Genomic DNA, 20,986 nt, shown 5'->3' with positions numbered 1-20,986 from the left:
AATTTAAAGGAAAAATCACAAAAACACTTAAAGGTCATGAAAATTCATTCAGATTTAGCAATTTGATGATGCAGCCCAGTGACGGCGCACAGGGGGGGGGGGGAAGCAGGGTCTCAATACCCTCCTGTCAAAGGCTGCGCCCCCCCTTTTGCCCCCCCTCCCCTCGAAATATTTATGAATTAAAAACTATAACAAATATAGAACAAATTAAGACACTGAGACATTAACAATTAATCATCTGAAGAAATATAGTTTATAATGTTCCTATGGTGATTGGGTTTTTTTTTTCCTGTGTCGTGCGATTTGATTAACTGGTTTTCACGCAGACGGCAGGCTGAATTTGACGTTCACGTTAGCGGTGGTTGATGCATAGCGGCTAGTTAGCGATTGTGTCAACAGAGCAAAATGGACTGATTTGTGATAGCCAAAAAGCGAATAAGAGTGGACGATGGTGGTGGTGATTTACGGACGCAGGACAGAGTGATGACGGACTTAGAGGATGAGGATGAAAGCGAGGATGACGAAGGGGCGGTAGTAGGTGAGGAGAACAGAGAAAGGAGGAGGAGGGGAGAGGAGAAGAGAGAAAGACAGCATTGGAGAGCGAGTGAAGCAGATTTTAGAGGACAAGAAGGGAGGAAGAGGAGAGGAAGACAGGAGTGGGGAGTGAGTGAGGAGGAGAAGAAGGGAGGAAGAGGAGAGGAAGACAGGAGTGGAGAGTGAGTGAGGAGGAGAAGAAAGGAGGAAGAGGAGAGGAAGACAGGAGTGGAGAGTGAGTGAGGAGGAGAAGAAGGGAGGAAGAGGAGAGGAAGACAGGAGTGGAGAGTGAATGAGGAGGAGTTTAGAGGAGAAGAAGACAGGAGTTGAGAGTGAGTGAGGAGGAGAAGAAGGGAGGAAGAGGAGAGGAAGACAGGAGTTGAGAGTGAGGAGGAGGAGTTTAGAGGAGAGGAAGACAGGAGTTGAGAGTGAATGAGGAGGAGTTTAGAGGAGAGGAAGACAGGAGTGGAGAGTGAGGAGGAGGAGTTTAGAGGAGAGGAAGACAGGAGTGGAGAGTGAAGGAGAGGAGAACAGAAGGAGAGAGAAAACATATTTAGTGAGTTAAGAGACAGTTGTAAGAGTATACTGTATACAACTATACACTGTGCTACAATTCTCAGTTACACTCTTGTAAATCCACAGATGTTCTCTGTGGTGGATTTGTATTGTTTTTTGTGCTTGTTGTTTGGCACTTCATTTCATTAAAAGTAGTTAAATATGCTTGTGTTTGTTTTATGATAAACGTTTAGTAACATGCATTCGACAATATGTAGTGTATCAGCACGGCCACGGGACCAGTACATCTATTATAGTATTATTTGTTGGTGTCAGAATTCACTAGCACCTCCTATAAACAATCAGACCCCCTCATTGCCCCCCCAATAATAATTTTCTGGTGCCGCCTTCAACTTTCAACAAAACTCATCGGGCCCTAGTTTCGTGGCACAGCGCAGGGCGGCGCAGGGTGGTGGAGCCGGCGTAATGCAAGTTTCGACCCGCGCAGCCTTGCAAGTTTCGACCCGCGCAGCCTTGCACACGGTCAGTTTGGCAGTTTGGTGGATCGCCTGCGCCAAGATGGGTGTGGCGGCGCAGCAGGGGGAGGCGTCAGAGATTCAGCTTGGCGTAGCGGAAGTTTCGTGGCAAAAAGCCTCGCCGAGACTGCGCTGAAAGCCCGCCAGCTCCAACCTAGTCCACTCCTGGCGTAACGCGCAAGGCGCAAATAAAGTCCATTCTTTCAAGGCGAATTACAGCTGGCGGAGTGGCAGTTTGGCTGACCAGCGCGCAGTGCGCACACGTCACCGAGACCTCACAGGCAGATTTCCACAGTTCCAGGCACATTTAAATGCAATAAATTATCACAACAAACACTATTTAATGCAACTAATTGAATCAACACGTGAATTTATATATATATAGATTGTCCCGTCACATCTGACGTCAGATCAAAGGTGGATGGCACGTGTAACGGAAACCCAGCCTCTCGGACCAAAACATCTCCCTCTCTCTCTCTCCTGTTTTTTATAATATGGGCATTGTTATTATTATGATACGCATGCACAGCGCGTGATGCGCGTGGTGGGAGCGGCAGTGCTGCTTCTGTCATTGGGTTGTCAAGTGACGAAACTTGCACTGAACCTCCCCTAACGCATTAAAGGTGAGGAGAGGAGCTCATTTGATTGGTGAAGATCTGAATCGGCTGTGTTAATCCCAGTCCACGCCTCGTCTCCTCCTCGTCTCCCACTCACGCCTTCTTCTCCTCCCTTTTTCCCACTTGCGCGGGTGGGAGTGACGGGAGGTGTGCCTGCGCGAGCCTGCGCGGTGCACGAAACTTGCAAAGTCCAGGCGGACACACCCCATTGGCGTGGCGCAGGTGCGCTGCGCGCTGACTACGCCTAGTCTTCGAAACTAGGGCCCATAATCTTCACAAAATAATATGAAGGTTTCAAGGCTTCTTAAGTAATGCGTTTTTGAGAGAACTGTATTTTTCTGAAAGCCCTGATATATCTGACTCACCCACAAGTGCCTGAAAACTAAACAAAACACACTTTGCTTACACATTCAAGTTATCTCCATGGCAAGCTAAATCTTAATCTAGGACTCATGTTAATTCATGTGAAAGCAGCCGGCACAATGCATTTTATCATGGTCTAATGCTGTTTCAAAGGCTTGAATGCAACATTTATTACAAAGAAATCCATAACGATAGGACCTGTGCTGGTTGATTCGCATGTGCCACTAACTCTCCTCAAAACCATTTTGAAACTTTTCTCTAAGTAATAATTGAACTTCTATTATTTCCTTTCCTATAATCCTGCTGTGATCCAGTTCATGTGCTGAGGGAGGTGGATGAGGGAAGTCCAGCTGAGGGGGCAGGGATGCAGGATGGAGACCTACTGCTCGCTGTCAATGGGAAACCTGTTGAATCCTTGGTGCATGATGACATTGTCAAAGAGATTAGACAGAGTGGTGATACATTCACCCTCACCTCTATATCCATACCAGGGAGAGACTTTTACAGAGAGGTAAACACGGTTATATCAGCATGTTCACACTACAGTTAGTCTCATCATACAGATACTAGTGCTGTAACGATACACGTATCGAAGCTGAAATCGCGACACTCAGATCCACGAACCTGTCTCGCGCCACGAGAAGGCAGAATCGCGACACAACTTCCGGTCCAGATCAGCACTATGAGCTGTAAGTAACACCACATTAACACCGCAGCGGTCGTTCGCTAATTCTCCGCCGTTGTTTGTTCACACGGAGCGAAGCACCGCTGGAGTAAAGACGAACCGCTGTGTAATTCACAGAAAGCAGCGCAAAGAGACGTCCCGGTACACGTCATGATGATGACGTGTGTGCGTTTTCAAGGGGTTTCCCTGGAGTCTCCCTGTCACTCAAAACCCGACGGAGGCTAAAGTTCACTGAAGTCTCGGTCCGGAGGGCTGACCGTCGCGGAGATTTTTTTTCATCATAAACACTCGGTGAGTTAAAGTTTTTTTTCCCGGTGACAGACGCTGTTTATCGGGCAGAAATGTGAGGAGGAGTCGGTAGGACGGGCGGGAGGAAGGACGCTTCTCCACGTACAGCTGCGGTATTTGTTTCCCCGTTGCCAAAGAAAGTTACAGTTACTACGTTACCTTAGTTTGGTTCTGCAACGTTGCTTTGTGGGACATTTCTCTGTAGTAAGTTGAGTGAGGGACCTGTGCAGTTAACAGACCATCAGATAGACACGCCCTCCACGCCAAATCTGCATCTTACATAAATCAAATGTTTAATTAAAAAAAAAAAATGATATCGAAATTTGTATCGAACCATGGGTCAAAAATCGTGATACAAACCGAATCGTGAGTTTGGTGTATCGTTACAGCCCTAACAGATACTGTATCAGAACTTGCCTTCAACTACTTTTCTGTTGTTTTCCTGCAGTTAGGCATCTCTCCCCTGCTGTTCCATGATACACTTCAAGATGACAGGCAACAGACAGACAAGAACCAGAGTGATGGAAATGGACGTCTGATACATCCCACAGTGAACATTCAGGACAGAGAGGGTACAGGCTCTAATGTCTGGATCAGTCAGGAACTTTAGCCACACAGGTATGGTCCTACTTCTCATTACATCCTCCTATACTGTGAGCCTGACAGGAATACTGGATCCTTTCCCAACCAGGGGCCAGATACATAGAACTGTAAATTCACAAATAAAACTGTATATGCATAAAGACAGAAATATGCAGCTGTATTCTTTTTTAGATTCATGATGCTGGTATACACCTGGTTCTGTTTTATAAGCTTGAATGAACTTAAACATGTTCCTTAATACACTTTCCACATACCAATACCTGAACCTGCTTCACATGACTGACTGTGTTACGTCAGTGAGCTTCTACCACAGCACCACAGCAGCTGTCATTATGTACCACCTGTATGCATGGCTGTGACTTTTTATACTACTTTAAATATAAAATACAAGTACCAAAAAAATACAAATACTTCAATACGTACCTGTTATACATTGTGGGAGTGTGTAGTCATCATTATTAGGAATTAGACAGATAGTAAAGGGTCTCGTTCAATCATTCCCAAAGACTGGGGTAGGACCCACAGGTGGGTCACAGAAGATTCCATTAGGGTTGCCAATACATTTCTTCAAGCAGTATTTCTTCCATAGTCTTATATTTAAGATTTGTATCTGCAGGACACGACCAAATCAAACGAGGGAGCGGGAGTTTTCCCGGGGCCATGGTTCTCATTAGTCATTTGCCTCAGAGGGCTTTACAATTTGTACAATGTATGACACCCTCGATCTCAGGGTCAATGAATATTTAAAGTCCCAACATCACCAGGACCATTACAGCGACAGTGGCAAGGCACAACTGCTTTTAGGCAGAAATCCCGAGCAGAACTGGATATTGGGTTCCATCTGCATTTGGTATTGGTAGTAGCATAGTAGTAGTAGTAATATTCACAGTAATAGTAGTATTAGTAGTAGTAATATTAACAGTACTAGTCCATGGTGGCAGGCACAACCAAGTTGATGCCTTGGACCAGAATGCAGTGAATGATGAGCAGCATCACAGCAGCAAGTGGAGCCACAATATGGTGTCTCCAACATCAGGCCAGTTAGCAGTCAGCGTCGGTCAGGACCTCAGCGGATTCTGCTGGACCAGAAATCCCTTCAATAGTAGGTATATATTTAGACTACGATTTTTCTGAGGAGTTTGGGCCCAAGTACAATAACTTCCGTTCACATTAACATAAGGAAATTGCAGGTCATTTAGGTTTTTATGTCATCAACACATGCCTGGAGTTTAACTAGCTGGTTCCTTCAATAGATATAATTGAGTATCATCTGCATAACAATGAAAGTTTATCTGTCACTCCCTCCCCCCCGGTCAGAAACCTTGGCATCATCATGGACCCCACAATCTTCTTCAAGTCACACATCTACCACGTCACCAAAACATCTTTCTTCCACCTCTGCAACAGAGCACACCTGCACCCCACTCTCCTCCTCAGCCGCCAAAACACTCATCCACGCCTTCATCACCTCCAGACTTGACTACTGCAATAGCATCCTGTATGGCCTCCCCTCCACTGTCCACTTCAGAAACTGCAATATGTCCAAAACTCGGCCGCCCGACTGCTTACTCACTCCCCCTCCAGAGCATACATCACTCTCATCCTTCGTCAACTTCACTGGCTTCAAATACAACAAGGCATCAATTTCAAGATTCTCCTCACCACCTACAAAGCCCTAAACAACCTTGCACCCTCATACCTGACTGATCTCCTCCACTCGCCACTCGCCGCCTCCGCTGCACTGACGCCAACCTTCTCACCCCCATCGCCAAGACCAAGTATCACACCCTGGGAGACAGAGCCTTCACCATCGCCACCCCTACCCTCTGGAACTCCCTGTTCCTAGCCACTCAGACACACTCCCTTCATTCACAAGTCAGCTTAAATCCCATCTCTTCAGGATCACCTACAACATCTGAAAATCCACCATCTTCCATCCTCTCTTTCCTCTAAATGTGATGTTCTGTTGTTGTAGTGTTGTTTAACTTACTTTCTGTTTGATTGTCTATTTTTATGTGTATTCTCTGTAAAGCGTCTTTGAGTACTAAGAAAAGCGCTATATAACATTGATTTATTATTATTATTATCATTTAGTGTAATTAAAAGTGATAACATGTATGTGCTTATTCTGACTAAATGACCGTTTTTACCTTGTTTGATGTTTTTCAGCTGCCAGAGGAACAGATGGTGCTTTCTTCTGATGGAAGTAGACAGCAGAATGAACAAGACTCTGCTGAAGAGATTTTTCAGCAGAGGAAAGGATTGTGCTATTGTTTAGATTTTTTTAATCGCCCAAATCTTTACTGTGTAAATGTCTTTGATGACCAGGTGTTGGGACCATGTTTTCCTCCAAATCTATATTCGGATCACATGACCTTTCTTGTTAAACTTGTGATCCCCACCTGTTCATCTAGATTCATGTTTTTGTTATATATATTTGTGCTCTTCAGACTCTCACACTAAGTATGAGATTAAATGTTTTCTCTAAAAATAATAATTTTGTCCAACAATATATTTTTGATTGTACTTTTTCTAATCTTGTTTGATTTGTGATGATGCACATGATATATGTTCAAAATGATTTGATATGTGCGATATGTGGAGATGTAGTGTGTTTTGAGTATGATGTTTTTGTTTTGTTTTTTTCATTCTCATTTCACGGTTCATGGACATTTTGTCCTGCTGGTGTTTTTGATGGACCAGCATGCCATGGAGCTTGTTTTTTATTCTTTAATTATCAACAATAGGGATGAATTTGTGTGAAGCTGACTGTGAAATGTCTTTAAAATATTTAGTACCATATAGAAACATGCAGTTTTAAATACAGTAGTTGTTGTTGTAACTTGTACACTGTATGGATGTTTTCGTTCCCATTAAATGTTTTGGCCCAAATTGTGACCCATTTTGGCATCATATACATTTTTTATATGTGCCAAATATTTATTTTAGGGTGGACATGATCTTTTTTTTGTCCAGATATATGAAATGACCCCTGCACACATTGTGACAGAAACTCACTACTTCAACAAGTGTTGAAAAATACTGAAATTGATGACACCATAACCAGAACAATGCTGTGGGCTCCAAACATGTTAAAATAAACGCTCTTTTCAAACCTTTCAAATCGTAGACCATAGCTTTAAGACGCGGTGCTCAAACCTGAATGGTTGTCCCCCCGCGACCCTGGATAAGAGGTTGCATGGATGGATGGATGAAATGCCATCATCATAGCGCCGTTATATAATGTAGTTCACAGCTAAAAAGCATGTTTAAGTTTGCAGCATCAATCAAGCAAATCAATTGTGATGACATTGGCTGTAAAGCACCAACATCGTGGGTAGGACAGCCTGAAAGGAGAAACTCAGGGCACTGACATCACTGACTGCACTTCTTGTTGCTCATCAAGCTCTTTGCTTTGATTGTTCAGTAATAAATAAGAGTATCATCTTATTTATGAGCTCAAATCTTGTTGTGGATATATGACTGCTCGACAGACGGAGAACAATATTCTGAGAGACTAAAGTGAGAAATTCATAACTCAATCCTGACAGAGATTGGTATATTTATGATAATGTCTCTCAGGTTTAGGCTTTTTAGTAAAAATATGTTATGAAGTAGATGGAAAAATAATGAATAAAACTCGTCATGTGTGTTCTTGTGCTGTGTGGGGTTGTCTCCATCATGTATGGACAACAAGGTTTTCCTTTCTTTAAATCTCAGATTTCAAATTTGGGTTCATCTAACAGTTATCACATAATAACAACTGACATCTAGTCATTGAGTTTGATTTATGGTGCTTAAACGCATAGTTTAATAGATACATCGTTGTACTGTTTATACTACAAGTTTTATTCAAATTACAATGCATCTGATTAAAAAATCAAATATAAAAACATTGTATAGGACAGAAAATGATATGACTCCAAAGAGTCCAGTAGTTGCTGAGTTGTGGTTAGTCTCTCACACAAGTTTTTCAGTTACTCTACAATTTTTCAAACAGAGCATCATTTGAATGACTTCATTCAAACACAAAACATATAGGAAACTATTATATATACACAAAGTGTTCCTAGGAGGGAGAGTGACTTGTACCACTGCTAGCTGTGTTCATTCCTGAGAGAATTCAGTTTCCAATGAACACCCACAGAACGTCTCTGTCCTGGTATCTTCTTTGTTTCAGAAAAACGTCCTTGTTGAAAGTGTAAGGAATCATTCACAACCATAAATAACTATTATCTTTCATAATGAGTTAGTGGATTATCTATGTTGCAGTGTGCACACACAACACAAAGCAAATTTTTCACAGTGTCACTGCATACAAAGTGAATGCAAAGACACGAATACACAAAATTTGCGTTGCCTGAAGCCTATCAGCGTTGAGATTCTCCACCTGTCGTCCTGACGTTACTGAATCCTAATGGAGGAAACAAATGGTCCCCCAGAGGTCTAGATAGTAGCTCACATTAGTTCAGAGACCAGACCAGACTATGTGGAGAAACCAGACTGTCTGTGGTCCCCCAGAGGTCTAGATAGTAGCTCACATTAGTTCAGAGACCAGACCAGACTATGTGGAGAAACCAGACTGTCTGTGGTCCCCCAGAGGTCTACGATAGTAGCTCACATTAGTCCAGAGACCAGACCAGACTATGTGGAGAAACCAGACTGTCTGTGGTCCCCCAGAGGTCTACAATAGTAGCTCACATTAGTCCAGAGACCAGACCAGACGATGTGGAGAAACCAGAATGTCTGTGGTCCCCCAGAGGTCTACAATAGTAGCTCACATTAGTCCAGAGACCAGACCAGACTATGTGGAGAAACCAGACTGTCTGTGGTCCCCCAGAGGTCTAGATAGTAGCTCACATTAGTCCAGAGACCAGACCAGACTATGTGGAGAAACCAGACTCTCTGTGGTCCCCCAGCGGTCTAGATAGTAGCTCACATTAGTCAAGAGACTAGACCAGACTATGTGGAAAAACCAGACTGTCTGTGGTCCAACAACAAGGTCTCTGCTGTATTTATGTCTAGATGACCTTATTTGGAGTGTTGATGTTGCAGCTACAATGTTAGCATAGCCTAGCACCCATCAACCAGACTCCATTCAGAAAACAAGCATTTTAAAAGCAGTTAGCTTGTGGTCTTGCAGACAGACCTAACAAAGCATGACTTCACACTTTTTACTGATCACCATCATTATGGAGTTATTTCAGCATACTTTTCATCTGTTTATTGATATTAAATCACAGCTTAATAGTTATTTCTGGGTTCCTCCAGCTGTGGTGAACCAGCCCACGTGGGTCTTACTAGATCCAGTGAATCCAGCATGGTGAAATCCACCGAGTACCTCTGGATCATGTCATGAACCCAGACAGGACGGCGTTTGTATATTTCAGCCATGATGGATGAAACCTGGTTGGTGTCTACTTGGAGGTAAGCCCCGCCTCCTCTCCCATGTGTCTTGCGTGAGTGACGCAAATGGAGACACGAGCCCAAGGTCAAACTTGTGCGTAATATGAAGCGAAAATAGCTTTGTGTTTGGTGTGAACAAGGGTAATATATATGTTTCAATTAGTTCAGACTTCACAAATTCTAGTTCACTGGGTTAGTGCAGCTTACCATGGTTGCCAGTCTCAGACAAGGAGACTCAGGAAGTGACATAGTAATTCAGTGATACAGTTCAGTGCATCCGAAAGTCATACTGTTTGTTCGCACAAGATTATGTTGAATGAGGAACACATATTGAGTATGCAGTGCATAGTATGTGATTTTGGATGCAGCCTTATTCCCACTAACGTGAAATAAGCCAAAAGAAGGAGTTTGTTTATTATGTGAAACCTTAAAAATCATTCTGACCTTTGAACACAGCCAGGGGGTGGAAGTAGCGACTCTCCCTGCCCGTAAGGTCCGATCCTATCAAAGGGTCAACATTGTCTTTGCACGTGACAGTGCAGTCAAGGTCTGCAGGGGGAGTAGCATGATTTCAGTATAAAAGCTTAAATGGACATTCAAGTGTTTTAAATTCATTCTCGCATTAACATCAGATATATGTGGAGGTAAACAAAGCCAAGTTATTGAGTTCAAGAGGTAGAGACCAACCCGGTGAATCATTTATATACATATTCACACAGTGTTGCTGTGATGAAATAATTAACAACAATAACAAAAAGGCTTCTCCTTAGATATATCTACAACTCTGCTGTACAAACGAGATACACTTGACATGACAGTGTGTTCTGTGGATCATTACAGAATGTGTTGTCCTCTGCAGATCCCCAGTAAAAATCAAGAAAATATATACATTTGTATGCAAGTTTCAAAAAATAAAATGAACTTCACAGCCTTAGAAATGTGTAGGCTAATACAATTTCTATACAGTGGTATTGTCTTTTTGGTTGGTGTGTAGATTTGCTTCTGTATTATATACATAATCATACTTTGCTGTGTAAGAAGAATTCATGCCATCAAACATAAGAACAGGAATAGAAAACAATTCTAAAAATATATTAAATAATTTACTTCAAAGCTCTTTTTTTTTCTAGAGACAGTGTACATGTACAGGGAGCACACGTTAGTGCTGGACTACCACTTAGAAAACCCCATAGAGATGAGACCATGCTATATCAATCATATGCTACTTGTTTCCATTCTGTGGTGAGACAAAGACCCTTAAACGATGCTATTGCTGGTTAAACTGCTTCTTTGCCTTGGTACACTTTCTTTGCATTTTGATATTTTGTTCATAACAGTGACAGTTCCATGTGTCCTTATAGTCCAAAGAAAAACAAACAACATGTGTTTTAAGATGGCAGGCTCCAAGTGTGTAATATGCTATCAGAGCAACTTTTTCTATGGTTCTATAGGACTTTTAAGGATTTCTTTAGAATCTGGGTCTGATTCTCATAGTGTTGGCCATCGTGTCGTATCATTTAGGAGAACATCTGGACAACACCTGTAGTTTTAATCTTTAAAAACAATAGAACAAACTCTATAAAGACTCAACAACTTCAAAATAAAGTCACATTTCAACTGGTCTGCACACACTAGTCGATCTATTAAAACCTAATTGGTCCAAAGTAAGATGATGGAGCTTTATAAAAAACCGTGTTTGGACATGTGACTTGCTGACATGACGCAGCTCAGCCAGATGTTAACCTGATTGTTTCTGACCTTGATTGACCTTAAAACAGTCCAACCAGATAGATCTGAAGCTAACCCCTGGTCTAATCCACCTTACAGACATTTATTTTGAAATAGAAACCCAATGTGAACCAGCAGAACTGACGCACAACAACTCAAGTGAGCACAGCAGGTCGACACAGCTTTAGACACAAAGATGCAACAAAGGTTTCCAACTCAAAACTCAGACAGTTATGTTGTAAACATTAATAATATAACGTTCCACAATCACTTGGGTTGAGTTCAAATGTTCTCATAAACAACAGGAAGGCCAACACTACTTTTGGTTTTGTAACACTAGAAAGACCACCAGGCTGCAGTCATCATCTCCATGGAAGTGTTCAGAGAGCCATTCAGGCGGAGAACATGGGGCAACAGTGAAAACCCTTTCAGTGGAGTATATAAGATGGCGTATTATGGTCATCATAGGTTCAAATATAAATACAATGACAGAGTAATATAGAGGGTAATATTCAGAGAAAAAACTCAACACTTAAAGTAGAAAGTCCAAAATCACAAATTCCTAAATGTATCAGATACTATTTGTGGTCATGCCAGCCCCCTGAATAGCATTGCTCCTAAAGTAGTATTATAGTGTGAAGGACAATCTCTGAGCAAGGCAGAGGTGTAGGAAGATTCTAGAGTTCTATATGTTCTTTCCGTGTTCTTTTATTAACATAAAGAAATATTTGATGATGATGAATGGAGGGATGGTGATGATGATGGATAGATGAATGGATACATACATGATGGATGGATGTAGGATGATGACTGGAAGGATGGGTGATGATGATGATGATGATGATGATGATGATGATGATGATGATGATGATGGAGGGATGGATGATGATGGATGAAGGGATTGGATGGATGGATGTAGGGAAGGATGATGATGATATTTGACTCATGGATGATGACGGATGGATATTCTACTTCAATATAATATATTTTGCTTACAGTCAGTGTTTGATTTCATCCACGGTGTGTGATATGATCCAACCTTGTAAAGTGAAGTGAAGCAATACACCATTTAATTAGCGGTTTACAATTGTTTTGGTCATAAATGTATGAATGTATAATCTTGCAAATGTGTAGGTTTTGTTCTTGTACATTCGCCACTTTAATCTAAAAAAAAAACACCCAACATTTTTGTCATAGATTCATGACTTTAACCTGGGAATATTACCCGTCCATATAGTATTTATACCTACAATAGTCTTGGTATGGTGTTTGTCTTGAGTTTTTTCCCTGAATTTCTCTACCTTTTCTTTTGGGTGAAATTTGCTTTTGAGTTTGTTGGAGTGTGTCAATTGTTAGTTTACAGTCCAAACAGTGAATTTAGGAGGCACACAAAAAGACAGCACACATTCATACGTAAAAAACAGAAAACTATTCAACTAACCTTGCAGGACGGTAAACTAATGCACTGATGACTGTGAACACTGTTCCATTGTTACAAACAGAAATCACGCTGTTGAACTTTTCAGGGAATACAATGACTGACCGAGAGAGGTTTACATAGACAGGTTGAACTTAATATTATAAACAATATTCCTAAACAAATTTTCAGGGGCCTCATGTATAAATGTCTGCATACATTAATCACTGAAATCATGCTCTAAATAACATATACATGCATGCATTTACTTGTTTGCACACATTATACATATATGTAAAGCTTCACATGTCTAAATAATAATAACACTCCTGGGTAAGACTTGACATTGAGTAGACACTCATCAGCATTAACTGATGCTTAACTAATGCCCAGTTCATCCTGAGTTCATGTAGAACTCATGTAAGACTCATGGAGGTCTCGGCCATGAATGAATGGTTACAGACAGATGCAAGTTCAAATAGTACTGTGGAATGGAGGTTGCTGACATTAGTTTTCAGTTATGCTAATTCATTCATTCATTCATTCATATTGTGAATACATTTTAAGAAACATGTCTTTGTTAATATATGATGTATGACTTTGGTTATAGATTCTCATGAATGTCTCCATCTGTAATTAAAACTGACTTTTGATTTAGTTACTGATGGAGGAACCATTCATTCATGGCCAAGTCCTCCACGAGTCTTACATGAGTTCTACATGAACTCAGGGTGAACTGGACATGAGTTAAGCATCAATTAATGCTGATGAGTGTCTAGTTAATGCAAAGTCTTACCCATTCCTGTATGCACGTTCTCGTTTTATGATGCCAAACATACAATTTGTGTACAATCTTATCTTCAACCATAAATAGTTGATATTCTGCTATTTAGTTGAATTATATTAATTTATCTGTATTATATTTGATATAAATAGACAAAAGTGCCATGTTGTGGGTGGTTAAGTTGGTGTTGGAAGCTGCAACTGATTACATACCATCATGACAAACTATGAAAAGAAAGAGAAAAAATTGACAGTTGAGATCTCGGGTGTGCTAACATCACGTAATACATGTCAAAAGTAATAATGCATGATGTAAAAATCATTCAGTAACTGTAGCTTAAAGCTGAATGGATCCATGTTTGACCTCCAAGGGGCAGAAGAACTCTCAAAAAGCTCAGCCTCACTATATTAACCTCTTCTTTAGTTGAAACTGCTAATGTGTCGGATGTTTGCTCACACTGAAGTGCTTCAAACAAAGTGCCTGCTGGAGAATCGACTACGTCTCTGAACCTCACACACACCTTTCCACATCAAACACACTGAACCTCTATAATGTGGCGTGACATATCTGACCATTCACACAGAAAAGGAACATTTTATGAATCCCAAGCCTTGCCCACAATGTGAATATTAATATTATAATATTAATGCATCATTTATACACAAGGCTCCTGATGTTTGGCAAATCAATTGTCCATTAGTAAAAACTATGGTCAAATGTGCAGCGAACACAGGGGAGTACAGGTGAACCCGCCTGTAATTACTTATTTTTAATACGTTAAAATATCAATGTGCATGAAGGAGTCTTCTTATAAAACATGGGGAGCTTTCAGTTGGAAAATCATTCCAACACATTTACAATCGATTGTCTGAATAAGAAGCAAAGTTGGATTTAATTTAGTGCAGAGATGAGGGTGGGCATAATAACACATAGCCTGATTGCATGGGAAATGTTAAAATAGACATCTTTTTAAAATGTATATTAATATATATAAGAAAACATGTACAATAACTATTCAATCTTATCTACGCGGGAGTAATCAGATTAAACAATCTGATTTGGTCTACAGAGCATCATATCAAATAATAAACTCTTATAATCTCCCAGAAACCAGTTGCCAGTGGATTTCTCGTCATTTGTTTCAGTTTTCAGCACACACACAGCAGACCTGTGAGTCCTGCTCTCCAGTGAAATGCTACCAGATGATAGAAGACGTTGAGACACTTTCTTGTTCCCAGTTTAGCAGCTTGTCAGTTGGGAGAGATGATGATAGCAGCAGCTATTCCCACACCAGCGGAGACGGAGGCATTTCAGAGGGCTGAGCCACTGTGGAGCTGTTGAATGGAGGCCGACAAGTGGGTGAGTTAATATCCATGTGCCTTTTAGCTAAAGACAACTGTTGGTTAAATGTATAGTAGATGTTTGAAGAGAGGCTTGTCATTTTTCAAATATAGCCCACATAATATACAATCAATTAAATGTGCTTAACATTGTCAAACCACTTTGGAAAATTAGCTGCAAGTCCTCCAAAATGTTTTCTCAAAAACTTGCTGTTATAAGTACTGTAAATGGGAAGGGTATGTTAGTCTGGCTTAGCACAAAGCAGAGAAACTGCAAGACTTGATTTATCAAGGGTTCAAAAAAACCTTCCTACAATTGTGTAGAAGTCAGATTAACATGTATGTTTCATCATCATGTTCTTGGTTCTGCTGCTGTGTAATAAAGAGGCTTGTACCTGATAAAGCTTTTGAAAGCAGCTGATTGAGGGTTAATGCAGAGCGGCACTCGACTCCCCTTTTGCTGCTCCAAAATGAACTGATGGATGATCTCTGTGATGGGAAACAGAGCAGCAGAGAAAAACATCACAGGAAGTAAACACATACTTACTTTGATGTGTGACTTAAAGTCACAACTGATCTTTATCTTTATTTAGAAGACATAGCTGATAACTATAATTTTATATAATCAAGTCAAGGGAACAGTAATAAACAAATGCAAGCAAAGATTAAAGTCTTTTCGAAAACCCTTTTGGTCTAAAAGTTATTTTCAGAGAGGTAGGAAGTAGTCGTCTGGTTTTTGAGTGGTCATCTGCTCAGTCCAAATCATTTGGCTTTAAGTCACTTGAATATAGTCAAATGTAGGGGTGGGTGATATGGTAAAAATATATCATATCACAATTTTTTTCAGGCAGGATCATGATCCATGATCTTATCACGATTCTTTTTCATGTTGGTTTTTAAGACAATTTTGCAAGTTACTGGACAGTACAACCAAACTAATTTCCCTATTTTAAAAAATATAGCCCTACAAGGTAACAAAACTAAAAGAATAACAGACCATTTCGGCCAAAGTACCCTTTTGAACAGGTTTTAATCAAATGTGCAAGCAATTCTGCAAAGTATGAACATTCAACAAGAAGTTTGACATGGTTTAGACTTGTACTCAAGTACAATCAGAGACTTTTGCAGAACTCCCAAAATGGGTTTCAAAAGGTAAACAACACTCAGTAAATTGCACTCTTGCTACATAGCATCTAGCTGTTTTACTTGGGTTTGCAGGTAAAGTATTTAGTTCCAGCCTCCACAATTACAGAAATAACAAATTAAATGAAAACTCTTCAGGATATTCAACATGAATATACAATGGATGTGCTATCTCAAGAACTTGAACAGTATGGTGTCCCAACAGAGACATGGACATACAAACATAGCCCTGCATGAGGCCTTACATGCAGATGGTCCTTTAACTACTCACCATCGAAGGCTGCAATATTACCAAACACACTATAACTGTTCAGCCTGTTGAAATCACACTGAAGTGCTGCACAGTTTTAACCCTCTTCTTGTTGACGATGGTACTCTCCGTGATTTCACTGATGGGCATGCCATTAGATCTAATGCTATGTTTGCCTCAGACTCTCTGATTCTTTAAAGGTGATGCTTTTTCAAGATGTGTTTGAGGTGGCGAATCCTCTTGGATCTGCCAAACAAAAGCACAAGTTTTAGTGGTCTACTTCACTCTGGGAAATTTCTCTCCACACCAGTGATCAACTGTTGATCAAATACAGCTGGTACTGCTCTGTATAGAAAAAGACTAAATATTTTGGAGTGGATAAGGTTTTCAGTAAGCTTGTGTCAGATGTGTGAGCTGGAGGTAAAAGGTATATCTTTTGAGGGTAAGATAGTCATTCTGTCGCATGCATAATGGGAGATATCCTGGGCTCTCACATGATTGGTCAATGTACTGAGAACTTCAGCTTTGTTGAGTATTTCTGTAGATATTGTCTAGTCACAAAAGATGCATTTCATTCGAATCCTCTCACAGCTGTCACCCAGAGAGATCCTTCTGGTTACAATGAGTTTTTGGAGAGTCACCCTGAAGTGACACTTTCACACAGCCTTTCAGAGTCTCAGGTTGCTTACGTGAAGGTGCTGATTGAAGAGTATGTTGAAATGAGGCAAACATTTTAAACTTAACACTATCTGCTTCACTATGCTGACTTGCGTTTACAGTTTGGTCTACTCATACATACTTGGACTATGCACTTTGAAAGTAAGCATGGCAATTTCAAAAGATGTATCAGGTCAAGTAAAAACTTCAGAGATGTGACAAAGTCACTTGCTAATAGACACCAGTTGTTTCAGGCTTATCAGAGTCACGGCTGTCTATTTACCCCCCCAGGTTCAGGCTTCAGACTCCACATGCTTTTATCCAGAGCTCTATGAAAAGTGGCATCAGGGCAGCAGTTGCAGACTTTGGGATAAGACTTTACATTAGTAGACACTCATCAGCATTAATTGATGCTTAACTAATGCCCAGTTCATCCTGAGTTTGTCAGGTTTCACAAAATGGCAGGCGAGAACCCAATTGCATGACACAAAGCAGTTCAGGTGCAGAAGCAGAGTTTAATAGCAAGCAGGGGTCAAACCAGGTAATCAGTCAGCGTGGCAAACAAATCCAATAGGAGCAGGCAAAAGCGGAAGTCAAAAATCCAAAAGGGCAGGTTGGAACACAGACAGGCAGGATCAGGATCAGGATAATGGACCGCGGGAGAGCTAGGTGAGCACACTAGACAATCTGGCAGCTAACTGAGGGAAATGGACCGGTATATATACACTGAGGGCTGATTAGCTGATGAGGAGCAGGTGAGTGTGGGGGTGGGACAGGCCAGGTGAATGCAATCAGCAGGTAGTGCAGAGCAGGAGGAAGTGGCAGAATCTGAAATGACATGGGAGTTAGTTTTGCAAAACAGGAAACGGACAAAATAAAAATTAAATTCTGGCTGAGGTTGTGACAGAACCCCCCCCCTAGGGACGGCTCCTGACGTCCCACTGGGCTGGTCGGGATGGTCCCTAAGGAAAGCTGAGATGAGGTCAGGGTCCAAGATGTTATGCGTGGAACCCATGAGCACTCCTCAGGGCCATAACCCTCCCAGACGACGAGGTATTGAAGGCCCCTTCCCCGCCGTCGAGACTTGATGAGACGACGAACAGAGTAGGCAGAACCCCCGTCGATGAGCCGGGGGGATGGTGGGGGTCTGGAGGAGGGCTAGAGCTGGCTCTCCTTAACGGGTTTGACCTTAGAGACATGGAAGGTGGGATGGATCCTCATGGAGCGAGGAAGGCGGAGGCGGACTGCAGCAGGGTTGATGACCTTGCTGATCGAGAATGGGCCCACAAACCTTGGGGCCAACTTCCTCGACTCCACCCGGAGAGGGAGGTTGTGAGTGGACAGCCAAACCTTCTGGCCAGGAGTGTAGCAGAGTGCTGGGAACCGACGTCGGTTGGCATTTCTCTGATACCGGTTGGACGAACGCAAGAGAGCTGCACGGGCCCGCAACCAGGTGCGACGACAGCACTAGATGTACGCCTGGACAGATGGGACACTGGCTTCTCGCTCCTGCTCAGGGAACAGTGGAGGTTGATATCCCCGAGAGCACTTGAAAGGAGAGAGCCCTGTAGCCGAGCTTGGAAGCGTATTGTGGGCGTACTCGACCCACAGAAGTTGCTTAGAGCAGGAGGATGGGTTCTGGGACGCACCACAAGGCAGTCTCCATTTCCTGGTTCATCCGTTCAGTCTGTCCATTGGATTGAGGATGGAAACCAGAGTATAGGCTGATCGTGGCCCCCAACAGCTGGCAAAACTCTGTCCAGACACAAGAAGTGAACTGTGGCCCCCGGTCTGAGACAATGTCACAGGGGAGGCCGTGCAGACAGAAAACATGATGCAACATAAGCTCCGGTGTTTCCTTGGCAGATGGTAATTTGGTCAACGGAACAAATTTAGCAGAGTTTGAAAATCTGTCCACAATAGTTGGCGGTGTTACACTCAGAGGGAGGCAGTCCGGTGACAAAGTCGATTGAGATGTGGGACCATGGACGATGAGGAATAGGCAGTGGCTGAAGAAGGCCGGAAGGGGCCTGGCGAGCGGTCTTGTGCTGAGAACAAATCTGGCAAGCAGCGACAAACTCCTTGGTGTCCTCTCCCATGGAAGCCCACCAGAAACGTTGCCCCAGCAGTGCCAAGGTGCACCTAACCCCCGGGTGACAAGCAAGGCGAGAAGAATGTCCCCACTGGAGGACCTGAGAGTGGAGATTCACAGGCACATACAGCAGATTATCAGGACAAGCACTGGGAGCTGGTTGGTTGGCCTGAGCCTGTTTTACCGTGTTCACGATGTCCCAGGTAACTGCGCCGATTACCATCTTAGTGGGGAGGATACTTTCCAATTGTGTGGGACAGTTGTCGGACTGGAACCGACGGGACAGGGCATCTGGTTTGACATTCTTGGAACCTGGGCGATAAGACAGGGAAAAATCAAAACAATTAAAGAATAATGCCCATCTGGCCTGACGGGAGTTCAATCGTTTGGCTGACCGGATGTACTCCAGGTTTTTGTGGTCTGTCCACACCACAAACGGATGCTTTGCCCCCTCCAGCCAGTGCCTCCACTCATCGAGAGCCATCTTGACAGCCAATAGCTCCCGGTTCCCAACGACATAACTCCTTTCAGCTGGGGACAGTTTGCGGGAGAAGAAAGCACACGGATGTAACTTTTGGTACTCTGCTGACCGCTGAGACAGGACTGCCCCCACCCCGGAGTCTGACGCATCCACTTCCACAACAAACTGGTATTCTGGATCTGGTAGGATGAGAATGGGAGCAGAAGAGAATTGGGATCTTAATTCACTGAATGCCCTCTCGGCAGCAGGGGACCATTGGAAGGCTGCCTTCTGGGAGGTGAGGGCTGTCAGGGGAGCTGCCACAGAACTATAGTTGCGGATAAACCTACGATAGAAATTGGCAAACCCCAGGAACTGTAAAAGCTTCTTCCGGGTGGTGGGAACAGGCCAATCCACCACCGCTTTAACCTTGGCGGGGTACATGTGAATACACCCGACCGAAATTATGTACCCCAGGAACGACACCTCAGTAGAATGGAACTCAGACTTCTCTGCCTTCACAAACAGCTGGTTCTCTAGGAGTCTCTGGAGAACACTGCGGACATTTTGCACATGTTCCTGTCTTGACTTAGAGAAGATGAGGATATCGTCAAGGTACCCAACACAAACAAATTGAGGAAATCCCGGAGCACATCATTGACTAAGGCTTGGAATACTGCAGGAGCATTAGTGAGTCCTAAAGGCATAACCAGGTACTCGTAGTGGCCCCTAGGGGTATTGAACGCCGTCTTCCACTAATCCCCCTCCCGAATGCAAACCAGGTGATAGGCATTCCTTAAATCAAGCTTGGTAAACACAGAGGCCCCTTGCAACAGTTCAAATGCAGTGGAGATGAGAGGGAGGGGGTACCTGTTTATAATGGTGACATCATTCAGACCGTGGTAATCGATGCAGGGCCCGAGGGATTTGTCCTTTTTATCCACAAAAAAAATCCAGCTCCAGCACGGGATGAAGAGGGACGGATGATGCCTGCTGCTAGTGAGTTACTGATGTACTCATCCATGGTCTTGGTTTCAGGGGCTGACAGAGAGAAGAGTCTCCCCCTTGGAGTCTCCCCCATTATGTGGAACCTTGGGGTTCCACATAATGACCCCCCTGCCCACAGTAAATGCAGCAGTTCTCTCTTTGGCGCCGCTGTCGTTCCGCAGTGGACAGCCTGGTCCTGCCCAGTTGCATGGGCTCGACCGGGTCACTAGGGGTACCAGTGGGAGGAGAAAACCTTGAAGTGGGAGGTGACGAGGGAGAACGTGGAAGGCCCCGGGAAGTACTGTTCAGCGCTCTCTCTCGCCTCCTTTCCTGAAGACGTCCGTCGATGTGGATGGCCGTGGCGATGAGAGCATCTAAATCTGTCGGAGGGTCCTGAGCGGCCAGCTCTTCCTTGATGCCATCAGAATGTCCGTTGTAGAAAGCATCAGCCAGGGAGGAAGAGTTCCAGTCACTCTCTGCAGCGAGTGTCCGGAACTCGATTGAATAATCAGTCACTCTCCGGTTCCCCTGAACCAGGTTAAACAACCCACGAGCAGCCTCTCGACCAGGGGTAGCGTGGTCAAACACCTTCCGAAGACCC

The 20,986-nt window shown here is 43.0% G+C and overlaps 2 protein-coding genes across 3 annotated transcripts in view; one reads left to right on the top strand and one right to left on the bottom strand.

Annotated features, from left to right (window-relative positions):
* Positions 1-4,794, top strand: part of LOC311020122 (Na(+)/H(+) exchange regulatory cofactor NHE-RF3-like) — a 29,907-nt gene extending 25,113 nt beyond the window's left edge. For both annotated transcript variants that reach the window (XM_084019992.1, XM_084019993.1), the window contains 3 exons: positions 2,860-3,056; positions 3,967-4,136; positions 4,738-4,794. In XM_084019992.1, coding sequence (XP_083876118.1) covers positions 2,860-3,056; positions 3,967-4,128 — 359 coding nt within the window. In that variant the 3' untranslated portion in view covers positions 4,129-4,136; positions 4,738-4,794. The remainder of the gene's footprint in view (positions 1-2,859; positions 3,057-3,966; positions 4,137-4,737) is intronic.
* A 5,409-nt stretch (positions 4,795-10,203) lies between these two features.
* nlk2 (nemo-like kinase, type 2) overlaps positions 10,204-20,986 on the bottom strand; it is a 101,082-nt gene continuing 90,299 nt past the window's right edge. Inside the window, exons 10-11 of the mRNA XM_084019976.1 lie at positions 15,192-15,285; positions 10,204-14,790 (exon numbers count right to left, since the gene is read on the bottom strand). Of these exons, the coding sequence (XP_083876102.1) occupies positions 14,736-14,790; positions 15,192-15,285 (149 nt within the window). The 3' untranslated portion in view covers positions 10,204-14,735. The remainder of the gene's footprint in view (positions 14,791-15,191; positions 15,286-20,986) is intronic.

This window comes from Eutrigla gurnardus, assembly GCF_963514095.1.
Source record: "Eutrigla gurnardus genome assembly, chromosome: 10".
Classification (NCBI taxonomy): Eukaryota; Metazoa; Chordata; class Actinopteri; order Perciformes; family Triglidae; genus Eutrigla; species Eutrigla gurnardus.
This window is presented reverse-complemented; position numbering and strand designations above follow the sequence as displayed.